Raw genomic sequence first — 14519 nt, forward strand, 5'->3', positions numbered from 1 at the left:
TTCATTCATTCCTACTTTTTTATCATCTCTCCATACTGCATTTATTTGATGGAATTGTAACCAACCCGTTAATTTGTCTTTCAACTCCTCGTAAGGTCTCATCTTCCATCCATTTTCTGATCTTATCAGTAGGTCCTCATAAGTCAGCCTTTCTCCCTCCATATTTGCCTTTTTTGTTATTAGAATATCAATTGGTGATAACCATTCTAGGAGTTTTTATTTCTTTCCCACACTTCGAGTAGGGGTCCTCTAATAATATGATTTGAGAATCCTTTATGTATCTTCTCTTTATTCTGCCATAAATAGGCATGCCAGCCGAACCTATTGTCGAACCCCTCTAGGTCCAACAGGTCGGTGTTTTCCAGATTAATCCAGTCTTTAATCCAACAAAGGCTGGCAGCCTCAAAATATAACTTCAGGTTAGGTACTGAGAAGCCCCCTCTTTCTTTCCGATCTGTAAGGATTTTGAATCTAATTCTTGGTCTTTTGCCCTGCCATATGAATTTCGACAGGGTTCTTTGCCAATCTGTAAATATTTTAGATCCTCTAATCACTGGGATGTTTTGAAACAGGAAAAGCATTCTTGGGAGTAGATTCATTTTTATCACCGCCATTCTTCCCCTCCACGAAAGCTTCACTCTATTCCACATATCTATTTCTTTCTTAATCTCCTTCCATGTTGTAAAATAATTATCTTGAATTAAATTTATATTTTTTGTGGTTAACCAGATTCCCAAATATTTTTTTTTTTACCACCTTAATTCCGTGCTGTTCCTCCAGTTTTTCACTTTCTTTTTTTCCCAAATTTTTGATCAGCATTTTTGTCTTTAATTTATTTAATTTAAACCCAGATAATTTACCGAAATCTTCTAGCATCTCCAAGGCCCTGCCAACACTTTTTTGCGGGTTTTCCAAAGATAACATTAAATCGTCCGCGTATGCTTTTAATTTGAATTCCTTTGTTCCTATTTTGATCCCTCGGATCTCAGATGTTGCTCTCATTTTATTTAAAATTATCTCTAATGCCATGATGAATAAAAGGGGGGATAGAGGGCACCCCTGTCTTGTTCCTTTTTCAATTTTAAAGGAGTTTGTTAAGTTGTTATTTATAATCAATTTTGCAGATTGATTCGAGTATATTGCCTTTATTCCATTCATAAACTCGCCCTCTAACCCTGCTCTTTCCATACTCTTCAGTAGGAACTTCCAAGAGACATTATCAAATGCCTTTTCTGCATCTATAAAAATTAGTGCCGCGGGTATTTCGTTCTTACACTCCAGATATTCTATAATGTTTATGGTGTGCCTTACGTTATCCTTGAGGAACCTATTTGGAAGGAATCCTGCTTGATCCTTATGTATTATATTTACTAGACATTTTTTAAGTCTACTTGCCATCACTTCCGCAAAGATTTTGTAATCGTTATTTAAAAGTGATATGGGTCTATAATTTTTAATGTTCAATTTGTCCGTATCTGGTTTAGGGATCATCGTGATATGAGCCTCCCTCCATGTCTCTGGTATTCTTCCTCCTCTCAATATATTGTTCATGATGTTACATAGCACTGGTGTTAATTGATTTTCCAATACTTTGTAATATTTAGCTGACAATCCATCTGGTCCTGGGGCTTTCCCTATTTTCATTTTCTTTATCACATTTTGGATCTCTTCTGCTTTTATAGGGTTATTAAGTTGGGTTCTTTCTTCCTCTGTTATGGTTCTCCCGTTATATTCTTCTAGGTATTTTTCTATTTGGGTTATGTCTTCCTTATCTTTTTTGTACAACTTCTCATAAAATTTGAGGAAATTCTCCGTTATTTCTTTTGGGTCTTCTATCAGTTGTTCCTCTATTTTTATTTTGTTTATCACATTTTGTTTTTGTCTTTTTCGTAATTGCCAAGCTAATAATTTACCCGTTTTATTAGCTGACTCAAAGTATTTTTGTTTCATTAATTTAATTTTCCATTCGATTTCTTGACTTATTAACATTGAGTATTGAGATTGTAACATCTTTCTTATTTGGATATTTTGTTCATCTTTCGGGTTTGTTGTTAATTTTCTCTCACACTCTCTTATCTGAATTAGGATTTCCTCTTTCTTCTGTTCTCTTACTTTCCTCCTATAACTATTTTGTTGAATAAAAAACCCTCTTAAAACAGCCTTACTGGTGTCCCAGACTATGTCCAAACTTGTTTCCGTATTAAGGTTCAGATCCAAGTAATCTTTTAGAGTGGTTTTAGCTTTTCCGACCACTTCATCATTTTCCAATAGATGTTCGTTCAATCTCCATCTGAACCCGCCTTGTGGTTTACCTTTTATTTCCAAAACTACCGAATTATGATCTGAAAGAGTTCTAGGTTGGATTTCACACTTTATAGTTCTTAAAGTAAATTCCCTTGAGGCCCAAATTTGATCAATTCTGCCCCAACTTTTATGTGGCTCTGAGAAGAAGGTGAATTGTTTCTCTAAAACATGTTTATATCTCCAAATGTCTATTAAATCTAGACTTTCTTCCAACTTATTAAAGGATCCTGGCAATTTCCCTTGATTATTTTTTCCCCTTTCTGATTGTCTGTCCAATTCTGGTATCGGTACTCCATTAAAGTCTCCTAGTAGAATTGTCTTATTGCATTCTACCTCTAATAAGATTTGTTCCAATTTTTTAAAGAATTCCGATTTATTCAAATTTGGGGCGTATATATTTATCACATTGATTTTCTCCCCCTGGAAGTTAATTTGTACACCTAAAATCCTTCCTTCTTCGTCCTTGCAGATCATTTTGGGTTCCCATTTTTCTTTCACATAAATCACTACCCCTCTTTTCTTTTCGACTGTACAATTTGTAAATTCAACCCCCAACTTTTTGTGCACCAAAATATGTTTGTGCTTTTTGGTTACGTGTGTCTCCTGTAAACAGATTAGATCTAAGTTCTTTCTTTTCAACACATTTACTATTTTATTCCTTTTAGTTTTTTCGTTCAAACCATTCACGTTCCACGACAAAACTTTCAAGTTCATCATATTGACTATTTTTCCGTTTACCAACAGCTAATAATTTAGATTCAAGTGGTTTTATTTTCCCTGTTCGCCTCTCCTTCCTCTTCTTCCTCCTCCTCTGCAATCTCCTCCTCCTCTTCTTCATCTACTTCTTCTTCTCTGACTTTGTCTTCTTTGTCTTTCCACGGTTCATTTTTCTTTCTCTTCTCCTCTGGACCATCACTTTTTCCTTCATATCTCTCCTCTTCCTAAATCTTTCTCATATCTACGTAAGAATTTCTTCACTTCTTGGATCTCAACAATTCTAAATCTTTTATCTTTGTAAAAAAAGGAGATCCCTTCCAGGAACTCCCATCTATATTGTATGTTATTCTTTTTTAGGACACTTGCCAGCTGTTTATAACCTTCTCTTTTGTGCAGGAGTCTAGTTGGCATCTCTTTAAAATGGACAATTTTGGCCTTACCATGCTACATAAAAACCTTTAAAGCTCAGCCCAGAATTGTGATATTTCAAAACTAAAAATACTAATCTCTTCAGATCTTCATGGGCTTTAATACGATATGTCACACGATGGGCTTGCTTTGAATTCTAAATTTAAGTTTCAAAATTTAAAAAGTCATTAAAAATTAATATGATAAAAAATTTCCTAAGTAATGTCTTGATTACACCATATTTCTAAGAGTTACTTGCAAAAATTCATCTTGGGATCTCAGTGTGATCACATTAAAATATATATATATTGTACATACATGTCTGCCTTATTGGGTTCTACTTAGGATAAATGGGTCTTCTTGGAGTAAAATATAGCAGAATAAACAAGATTTCAAACTATAATATCCGTTCCTTCAGGCATTTCTTTAAATTGTTATTCCATTAAAAGGAATCTGAAGAGCCAGTCAGGCTTTTCTTTTAAAAGTGTGTTCCAAGGCAGAGGGATCTTTTGTTGTTGTTGCAGGATAGTTGCTTTGAAAAAACTCTTGTTAGCTTGTGGGTTGGCTTGCTTGAAACAAACTATGAGTGATAACCCAGGACAAAATTTGGCTGCAGTTTGTTTGGCGTGAGACAAACCATAAGTCTCGGTTCACATGGCCCACTAAGCAAAAATACGACCCACAAGCTATAGCCAAGGTTGGTTCTTGGGTTCATAGTATGTCCTGAGTGAGACAAACCACAAGCTTCGGTTTGCATAAAACGCAGAACAAAACCATGGCATAGCTCCTAGTTTCAGAGCAAGTCAGCTGCAAATTTCACCCCATGCACCAGCTTGTTCACACTAAGCCACAGTTTGGCTTCCTGTTTCTTATGAATCCAAGTCAGTGTGTAGGAGGGGAAGCACTATTTGGTAGGGTATTTGAAAAGGAGATCTCAGGCCCATATAGCTTGTCTTGCAAATGAGCAAACAAGCCACAGCTTGGTTCTGTGGCTCCAGCACCATCCCCTGTAGCTTGGTGAGTTCCAAAGCAACCCTTGGTTAAGCAAAGTTGTTGGGTGTGGAAGAGGAGAGATGTGCAGTCCAGAGGCCAGAGAAGGAGCTGGGGGGTGGCCTATTAGCCACCCTTTGGCTCCCCTGAGACACTTGCCCAATCAAACCTGCTGTTACCTGGAACTGGGTGACTGGCCTCCAGCTGTGGGAGGCCTGAGGAGGAGCCATCACCCTCGGTGTCTGCCCATAAAAGCAAGCCTCATGTGAGAGACTCAAGTGCGGCCAGCGGGTTCCAGGAACCTTCTTTGTTGTGAGATCTCAGGGGTGATTTGGGAGTTTGGGCCCTCAGTGGGAGCCAGGAGGCTGAGACATGTTGAGTAAGGAGGTGTGTCAGGAGGAGGAGAAATAGATATCTGTATATATTTAAGACTAATTTGTATAATGGTTTATGTGTCATTTTATATTTATTGTTGCTATTTTAGTTGCTTATACACCACCTAGAGGTATTTTTATATATTAAGTAGTATAGAAATAGTCTAGATAATGATCATGATGCCAAATCATAGTTAAAACATGCCACAGTTTGTAAGCCCACAACTGACCTTGGCTTCACAACTTGATTTTGTTTTCAGAAAACAACCCCTAGTTAGTCTGCTATTCTGGGTTCAGACATTCACGCAAACCTCACTTCAGCTAAACAAACCATGGCTTAGCGTTATTTGTGAACCAGGCCAGTATGAAAAGGGTTCCCTGCAAATACACAGTCTTGAATGCTTTAGCAGATCCCCAAAGGCCAAAGCCCCATGGCTGAGTCCAAGGGGCTTGAGGAACATTCCGAGGCAACTGGAGATGGCATTTATTGGCCTAGCTGATAAGAATAGAAGAAAACACATGAAACTTGTTTCGATCAGCTTTGGCTATTATGATGCTTGCATTCTTGTTATTCTGGGGAGAGAGAACAGCTGCTGCTAAGAACCACATGCAAATCTCCACAGGGTGTGATGCCCCATTTCATGGAGTGGAGCAAAATGACAGCTGTTTTTCCTGCAAAGCAGTAACAACAAGGAAGGGAGAACAGAGAAGAACAAAAACTAAGTCACCCTATTCTGGCACTTCTTATTTTCTGCAATTTTTCAACGTTAGTTTTTGCATGTGGAGGAATTCACACAAAATCTTACTACCTGAAGCAGAAAAGCTAAGCAGCAAGCCCCCCCTTCTGTTCTGCTAGTCGACATGTGCTATGGTCTGCAATGAAGTTTTCCTGAGCATGCCTCATTGAAATGAATGGAGCTGCACAAGAGCAATGGATTGTTTCCTTCCCCCATCCCTTCACATCCATGTGTTATTCAGATCCTAAAAGCACAAGAAGAGCCTGGCTAGATCTGTCCAGCATCCCATTCCCAACATGCCACCCAGACACCTCTTGCAGAAGCCCACCCCAAGCAGGAGAAGAGGGCAAATGCTCTTTCCTACTGTTGTTCCCCAGCGACTGGTATTCAGAGGCATCCAGCCACTCAGGCCTTGTACTCCATTGGCCCAGCTGGCTGCAGCAGATGGAGATGGGAAATCTCACAACATCTGGAGCACCACATCCCATTGACATGGAGGTGTCTCAGGTTACCTGCAGAGGGTGAATGGCTTGGTTCAAGGTCAGGCTTTATGACTGATCTGGGATTTCGACCAAGCATTTTATTGTAACCAATTATGCAGCACTCTTGGCTTCATCATTGTCGAGTATCCTCCAACCTTTCTCTCCTAGCCCCCTCTCAGGCTCTGACATTGATCCGAAGGGCTGCTTCACACATTACAGGAAGCTGCATGCAGGCTTGCATAGCATAGCTAATCTTGGTTCTCTGGGGCTTAGATTTGCATGCTGCAAGCACTTCCAAATGTTTCCAGCAGCCACATTCTTGCTTTATATATATATATTTTAAATGATATTTATTAAGATTTTTCCATTATCAAAAAATCAAAAAAACACAAAAAAGAAAACAAAACAAAAAAAAATTAAAAACACATAAAATTCAAAGTCATTATTTTCAATAACATATTTTCCTGACTTCCCCACACCTCCCCCTCTTGTATTCCAGTTCAAATTGTTGGTTCAACAAGTTCTTGTCCCCAATTTTTAACCTTTTTATATTTCAATCATTTTTGAAAAACCAATTTTAACTTTTAAACTTTTAACTTATAAATTTATAACTTATAACTTATAAACATCAATATTTATACATCTGTTCTTATTCTTAAAGCCTTTTTCTAAAGTCGACCTAAATTCCCTTCCACAATTTCCTCAATTCTCATACAAGTAACAAAACAAAATAAAAACAAAACAAATTATAATTATGCACCCTTTGGATTCCCAAACCCCCCCTTTACCGGTTCCAATCCCAATAATCGTCCATCAATCAATCTACTCTCAGCCTGGAGATCTCACGTCCGAGGCTCTCAATTCTCTCTCAGTTCCTCTCTGCCGGCTTTTTGGATAGTCCTTAGTATTAAACACCAAATCTCGGAGAAGCTCTAGTCCAATAAAGTCCATATTTCTTCCAACCAGACCTCCATACTCAAAAGTGGAGCCTAAGTCTTGTTTCTTACTCTTTTTAAGTCCAAATGTCCCAAAAGCTCCAACTTCCACCTTAATCAGATTTGTAATCCTTAGGTCTTCAGATCTCCACACAAGAAGATCTCTCCATTCTTCAGTCTCCAATTCAAACCAAATTTTCACTATCGAGTTCTTATTTTCCTTTGCAGCCATCATGCCAGGCCTCTGGCTCTCCTTTACCATCTGTAAAATTACAGCTCCTCCTTTCTTTTTCTCAGGAATACCATATATCTCTTTCTTCCCACTCTCAAAGCTCTCAAGTTTCTCTTCTTGTTCAGCTGCATGAGCTTCCTGAGTTGGTTCCTTGTCAGATTCAATGAATTTGTTTACTGTTAAGTCCAGAGTTATAACATTTGTAGCCAAAACATCAATTTGGCCTTGCAACTTTCCCAAGAGAACAAAGACTCTGTCCAGTTCAGCTTGAATTTCCCCTCCTTCAGCCATTCTTGTAATGTCCCAAAACCCCCTCTAGAGGGATTTTGGTTACTTAGTGTTCTTTCCAGTTCAAATCCAAAAATCAAATTAGTTTGTATCAGTTCTTCCTTGTTTTCAACAAAATATAGTCAAATTGTAACAAGTATAGCCAGCAGAAGCAACAGAAACAAAGTTCTCTTTTTCCGTCTGACAGCTAATTTGACAGCTGTCAAACTCTTCCAATACCTTCAACAGGCTCTCTCGCGGATCACTCCCGGGTCCGGGGGGATGGCACTTCAACTCCCAAAATTAGCTCTTATCCTCCAGTAAGATTTCTTCTAGTGCCAAATCGTGAAATTAATGTCTTTTGCCAAATGATAAAAGAAAAAAATTCTCTCGACCTTAGTTAGCAGGTCCTTGCTTTAGATTATTTACAGGAGGAGGAGGCTGACTTCCTGTTTACACCTCCCCCGATCGTACCTAATTCATCAAAAAAATTTCTTTAAAAATCCAATTTCTGTACTACTCACGGGTTGTTATTTTGAAGTCCAAATCACAAGAAGAAGTCAGCGCTCTCCAGCCATGGCAGCGCGGCTTCACTCCACAGGAGAAGCAGACGACTCACAGCACAGCACCGCACCGCTCACCCCGTCCCCCGTTTTGGAGCCTTTAAAAAGGCTCCTTCGCAGGTCGGGGGGGCGCAAATGGTGCCCGCCGAGTCACCAGCTTCACAGGCTTCGCCGCCTGTGATTTTTAAGGGTCTCTGCATCGCCGCAGCGGTACGACCCTAATCCTGTGGAGCCGATTCCCTCCGGAGCTCGGAGGGAATCCGCCATTAGCCGTTGGCGCTAACCCGGAAGTCCACATTCTTGCTTTATACACACAGCAGATGTACATCAAAAAGGGGGGCTGTAATTCTGAAGGAAGAATGTGAGGAAGCGCTTCTCAACATCTAAAATGTGAAGGATGGGCAGTGCAGTGCACACCCAGTGACTGCCAGAGAAGAGGTCTGTTGGATCCCAGCCCTTTCCCTTCTGTAGGGTCTTGGCATTGCCAGGGACATTCAGGTGGCCTCCCAGGATCTCTTTAGGCAGTTTCCATTTAGCAAAATTGCCCAGCTGGAGAAGGTGTCTGTCCTTCCCATCCTCGGTCATTGAGCCACTTCACCCAAGTGTCATTTGTGAAAAACATCAGAAAATCATCCCAGATCTAACAGCTCAGCTGGTCCTTTCATGTCATCCAGGATCTCCACAAGTGTTTCACATCTGACCGAGATGAGATAGACGCTCAGTTGTTGAGCTGCCAACTAATAAAAGAATCAAGTGCAGGGATGAAGCAGGGAGGGACCCAGCTCACTGAGCGAGCATATGCTTTCCATACTGAAAGCTCCAGGTTCAATCCCAGGAGTCTCCACTTAAGAAGGCACAGGTAGATTAGGTGATAGGAAAGAGCCTTCTCTGCCTGGGACCCTGAAGAGACACTGCCAATCAGAGTAGACAGCAGTGGACTGGATGGGCAAGTATTCTGGCCAGATATAAGGCACCTGCCTAGGACCTGAGCTGGATCTACACTGATCTCCTAAACGTATTGAAAAATAATGTAGAAAACTGCTTAATAGCAGTTTCCCACTGCTTTTGGCTTGCTGGTGTGCAGCTCCCTCTGGTGTCACATTTTAATAACACATTTTTAATGTTATAAATGACAAGTGTAGATCTGCCCTTGGTGACCCTTAGAGTCCTTCCTATCAGGACAGGTCTGATCCCTGCATATCAGTTCAAAGCATTGGGTTTATCTGCCCAAGACCCTGGAGAAGTGGTGCTTTTTTACTTGTCCTGAATTTTTGAACATTCTACTTCCCTGGATGTCCAGGAGTGCTGGTGTGATGAGAGAGGGAGACAAGCTTTTCTGTATCCCAGTTCTCCAAGCCATGCATGATTTTATAGGCTCCTCCTCCTTAGTCTCAGTGTTGCCCTTGTAGAACTCAGCAGGGAAGAGGATCACAATGTGTTGACTCTCCCTGTCTTTGGCTCTGGTTCCCCCTAGAGTTGGGCCCCCTGCTTTCCACCCCCATCAGTCACAGCGGGCACCAGCCACCACTGCCCTGGAGAGCCATTGCCAGCCAGAGCAGATAAGACTGAGCTGCATGCTCAAATAGCCGAACCTGGGATGAGCTATCTTCCTCTGAGCCGATGCAAGGAAGCACAGAGGGGAAATCTTCCAGGTGCAACTTTGGCATCCCATAGTCTTAAAAATAGGGGTTGGGTGGGAGGGCAGGAGAGTCTCGACTCAGAGAAAAGGGCTTCCACTTTCTTCTTCCAGTCATCACCACTGAGACTCCAGCAACCATTGTGTGACCCACTTATTTCTTCTGCTTTAGGTTTTGAGAAGGACACATCGTTGAGCAAGGTGGCGGAGAGGGGCAACCCTGGGGATCCCTTGGTAAGCACAAGAGCAGTTTCTGCCCTCCATTGAGCAAAGAAATGCAGTGGCTGCACCCGTAGAAGCCGTGAATCTTGCTCTTCACCTGAATGCATTGCAGCAAGGGCTCTTTCACCCCTCCCTTACTTTTGAATATATGTGGGGTTGTTTCTGCTGAAGCGCGGAACAGCCACAGGTGGCATTGCTGGCTAGTGAATCCTGCCTGGGAAGGACCTCTGGTTTCTTCTTTGTTGTGTGGGTGTCCATGCATGCATGATTTCTCTGACTTTGCCTTAGAGCCAAACTATGCATGATGCTATAAAGGGCACTTGGTAGCTACACCTGCAGTTTCTAAAAAATGTAATACTAGTTGGGGGTTGGGATTTCATGGGAACTGCAGTGTGTGGAGGGGGGAGCTTCTCCCCCTCCCTCAATCTTACAGTACTACGAGGCAGGCAGTTTTTGTTGGGATTGCGTGTAGGAAGTTTCCTTATGCAAAGTCACAGCCGTTGCTCCCTGGAGCTCAGTTTTGCCTCTCCAGGGTCTTGCACAGGGACAGTCCCAGTGTGACCTGGAGATGCAAGGATTGAACTAGAGAGCCTCTGCGTGCTGTGGATGTGGGCTGTAAGCTCCTGCCCCACATGTGCAGAATGTGAACATGGGTGCTATCTTCAAAGTTTGCTATGAAGGGATGTGGGAGACGAGCTGTGTCTCCAAGGGCCTCTGTTGGCAGCTCTGCTGAGAGAGCCCTTGGCTGGAAAAAAGGCCTCTTGGCAGCAACATCCACCCCATACATTTAAAGTACTGTGACACCACTTTAAACATTTGTGGCTTCCTCCACAAAGAATTCTGGGGGCTGCAGTTTGTTAAAGGTGCTGAGAGTTGTTAGAAACCCCCATTCCCCTCCCTGAGCTACTACTCCCAAAGTTCCCTATGATGAATGATTGATTGTTAAATGGTTGGTTGAATGGAGGTCTCCTAACAGCTCTCAGTTGCAGCTCCCCGAATTTTTGGGGAGGATGTGGCTGTTTAAAGTGGCATTATGGTATTGTAAGCATATAGAGGGGAGGGGGAGAGAAGGGATAGAAAAGGGCAGATTTAAAATGAATCATGCCACTTCCTTTTGGGACAGATCAGGGCTGGTTTTTACTTTGCAGCAGCCTCTCTCCAACTTTTGCAACCAAAAGGTGTGTCACTGTGTTTAAAATGAATGGTGCAAAAAGTTGCATGGACATGCTCAATTTATTAGACTCTGAGGCTGTGATGTTCAGGTTTTCTTTTGTTTTTAACCTACTTTGCAAGTAGTATAGTGGCAAGAGCAGGGATACTGACATCATGTTTCTTTCCCTGGAGTCCTCTGTGGAGAGAACGCAAAGGAGACGTAGCCAAGGACTGCCCACCCACCACACACTTCCATCACATTAGTTCTTGGATTCTGAAACTCAAAATAACAGTGTACAGTGGAACCTTGGTTCTCAAACGGCTTAGTTGATGAACAAATCAGAACCCGAACGCTGCAAACTTGGAAGTAAGTGTTCAGGTTTGCGAACTTTTTTCGGAAGCCAAACATTCAATGTGGCTGTCGGCTATTGTTTCCAAGGTGTCTGCGCCAATCAGAAGCTGCACCTTGGTTTTCAAACATTCCTGAAGTCAAACAGACTTCTGGAAGGATTACATTTGAGAACCAAGGTACCACTGTAATCTATACATGGTCGTCTGCAATGGCTGCTTTAGCTGAGATTCCTGCGTTGCAGGGGGTTGGACTAGATGACCCTCGGGGTCCAGCTCTACAGTTCTATGATTCTGTGCTTACTTGGATGTAAGTTACATTGAGTTCAGGGGAGCTCACCTCAGGTAGCAGGTTGAATTATGCAAGTGAATACAGTTGCACACATTTTGCAATGTACACACACCTGGCTAATTTTGTTGACAGCTGCCTTTTTAAGGTTGATGCTTTTGTGCAGGACTTTGGGGTGGAGTGGAGAGCAAACTACACAAAAGTTAGGTGTGAAATGTGAAAGAGCAGCTTCAGAAATTACCCTGGAAGCACCAAAAGAAGTTGCATAAGATAGTAACACATCTCCGGGGGGGGGGGTATTAATTATACCTCAAACCTCTTTTAGAGATGGGGAGTTTATGTGGTCCCAAAGAGCAGGGCCAGCTTATGACATTTTGCTGCCTGAGGCAAAGGATAAGACCACATACTCAAGAATTGTACAGTTGGAAGGGACTTTGAGGATCATCTAGTCCAACCCCTGCAATACAGGAATAGGCAATTTCCTCATACAGGGATTGAACCTCATTTTAGAATCCGAATTGTAGAGATAGACACAGCCCTATATGGTTGATGTATCAGCACCTTGGTGCTGCCCTGGCCATCTTTGCTGCTTCTTTTTCCTAAGCCCAGTTTACCTGGCCAGAGCCCTTCCCCCTTCTTTGACATTTCCCCCTCCTCCTCAGACTTTCCACAGGATTTTAGACTTCAAAGACCCACAGATTTGCCCCCCATCGTCACTTTCCAGAAACAATTGAAAACATTTTTGTTCCAACAACCTTTCCCAGATGGATGGCTAGGGATCTCTGCTGTGGGTCTCAATTTTATGTTTGTGTTTTAAATTGTATTCTATTTTTGGTGTCCTTTTAAATAGTTGTTTTTATTATATCTTTTTCCATTTCCTTGAAATATATATGTGGAAGGTGGTTTATAAATTCTGGATTGTATCCAAAGTTGCACTGAGTAACATGTTCCCATCTCCTTGGAACTCTTGTTTGGACCACTGGAATCGGGGTAACGAGTTCAGGAAGAACTTTCCCAGTTCGAAAGGGATGGCTGGTTTTTGTCTTGACGCAGTCCTTCTTTCCACAGGGAAGTTCTGAACTATCCTCTGGGGAAAAGTCCTCTGGAACTGCACCCCCTGAGACGCCAGGGAGTGCTGAAAGCCCCCTAGATGCGATTTGCCTCAGTGAATCCGATAAGATGGCAGTTCTGACTCTGATCAGAGAGGAGGTAAGAGCTGCACGGGGGGGGGGGGGGATCAGGATGTCAACCATGTAAGGCTCACTGGTGGTCTCTGTTTCTGGAGTGTGTGTTTTGGGTATGTTAATTTAAGTCACTTAAATAATGAAGACAGTGTTCGGAGGGGAAAGAAATCCTTTTCTTTCCCCAAATTTTTTTATTCATTTTATAACACAAATAAAAAACACAAACAGAAAAAACAAACAATACAAACAAATTCTTGTCATATCCTTATTTTTCTAAACATTGTTAAGTGGGCTTCCCCAAGTCCCACCTATCTGATTTTCATTTTACTTCATCTTTGGCAGTTTACATACATCATAATTTCTAACCATCTTTTCCTCCCCACGCTTACTTTAACCATAAAAAACTTCACATTTTATCACTTATAAAATACACTATCATCTTTCTTCTAACCCTATCCACTTCCAAAGCTATTCTAAGATTTAAATATTAACATTTTTTCCCAAATATTCTTTAAACTTCTTCCAATCTTCTTCCACCGTCTCTTCTCTCTGGTCCTGGAGTCTCCCAGTCAATTCGGCAAGTTCCATATAGTCCATCATCTTCATCTGCCATTCTTCAATAGTTGGTAAATCTTGTTTCTTCCAATTCTTCGCTAGTAATATTCTCGCAGCTGTTGTGGCATACAGAAAAAAAGTAAGATCCTTTTTGGAGATTTCACCCCCCCCCCTGTATCAAGTAAAAAGTTTTCTGGTTTTTTAATAAATGTGTTTTTCAACACTTTTTTCAATTCATTATAAATCCTTCCCCAGAAGTCTCTTACCTTGGGGCACGTCCACCACATGTGGTAAAAGGTTCCTTCTTTTTCTTTACATTTCCAGCATTTATTATCATGAGTATGATACATTTTTGCTAACTTCACTGGTGTTAAATACCACCTGTACATCATTTTCATCAGATTTTCTCTTAATACATTACAAGCTGTAAATTGGATTTCTTTTTTCCACAATTTCTCCCAGTCCACCATCATAATATTGTGCCCCACATCCCTAGCCCATTCAATCATCACAGATTTCACTTGTTCATCTTTCGTATGCCATTCCAGCAATAAATTATACATTTTAGATAGGTTTTTTTATTTTTGTGTCTTGTAATTCCGTTTCCAGTTTGGATTTCTCTGTTTGAAAACTGATTTTCTTATCCATTTTCAGCACTTCATTTATCTGGATGTACTGGAACCAATCATCTAATTTATCTTTCAACTGATCATAAGATTTTAATATAAATTGGTCCCCTACTTCCATCAAAATATCATTATACTTCAACCACATATCTTTCATATTCAACCTTTTATGGGTCTTAGATTCCAATGGTGATATCCACCTGGGTGTTTTCCTTTCTAACAGATCCCTGTATCTTATCCAAACATTGTATGAAGATTTTCTAATTATATGTTTTTTAAATCCTTTGTGGGCTTTTATCTTGTCATACCATAAATATGCATGCCAGCCAAATACATTATCAAAACCTTCCAAATCTAGAACATCTGTATCTTCCAATAAACACCATTTTTTCAACCAACAAAAGGCTGCAGCTTCAAAATAGATCCTTAAGTCTGGCAGGGAGGAGTCCCCTCTCTCTTTCACTTCTGTTAATAATTTAAACTTAATTCTGGGTTTCC

The 14519-nt window shown here is 41.1% G+C and overlaps 1 protein-coding gene across 4 annotated transcripts in view; it reads left to right on the plus strand.

Annotated features, from left to right (window-relative positions):
• The window catches only part of TACC1 (transforming acidic coiled-coil containing protein 1), an 83143-nt gene that overhangs the window by 54319 nt on the left and 14305 nt on the right, over nt 1-14519 (plus strand). For all 4 annotated transcript variants that reach the window (XM_053366260.1, XM_053366257.1, XM_053366259.1 and 1 more), the window contains exons 6-7: nt 9818-9879; nt 12725-12865. In XM_053366260.1, the coding sequence (XP_053222235.1) occupies nt 9818-9879; nt 12725-12865 (203 nt within the window). The remainder of the gene's footprint in view (nt 1-9817; nt 9880-12724; nt 12866-14519) is intronic.

This window comes from Podarcis raffonei, chromosome 15 (assembly GCF_027172205.1).
Source record: "Podarcis raffonei isolate rPodRaf1 chromosome 15, rPodRaf1.pri, whole genome shotgun sequence".
Classification (NCBI taxonomy): domain Eukaryota; kingdom Metazoa; phylum Chordata; class Lepidosauria; order Squamata; family Lacertidae; genus Podarcis; species Podarcis raffonei.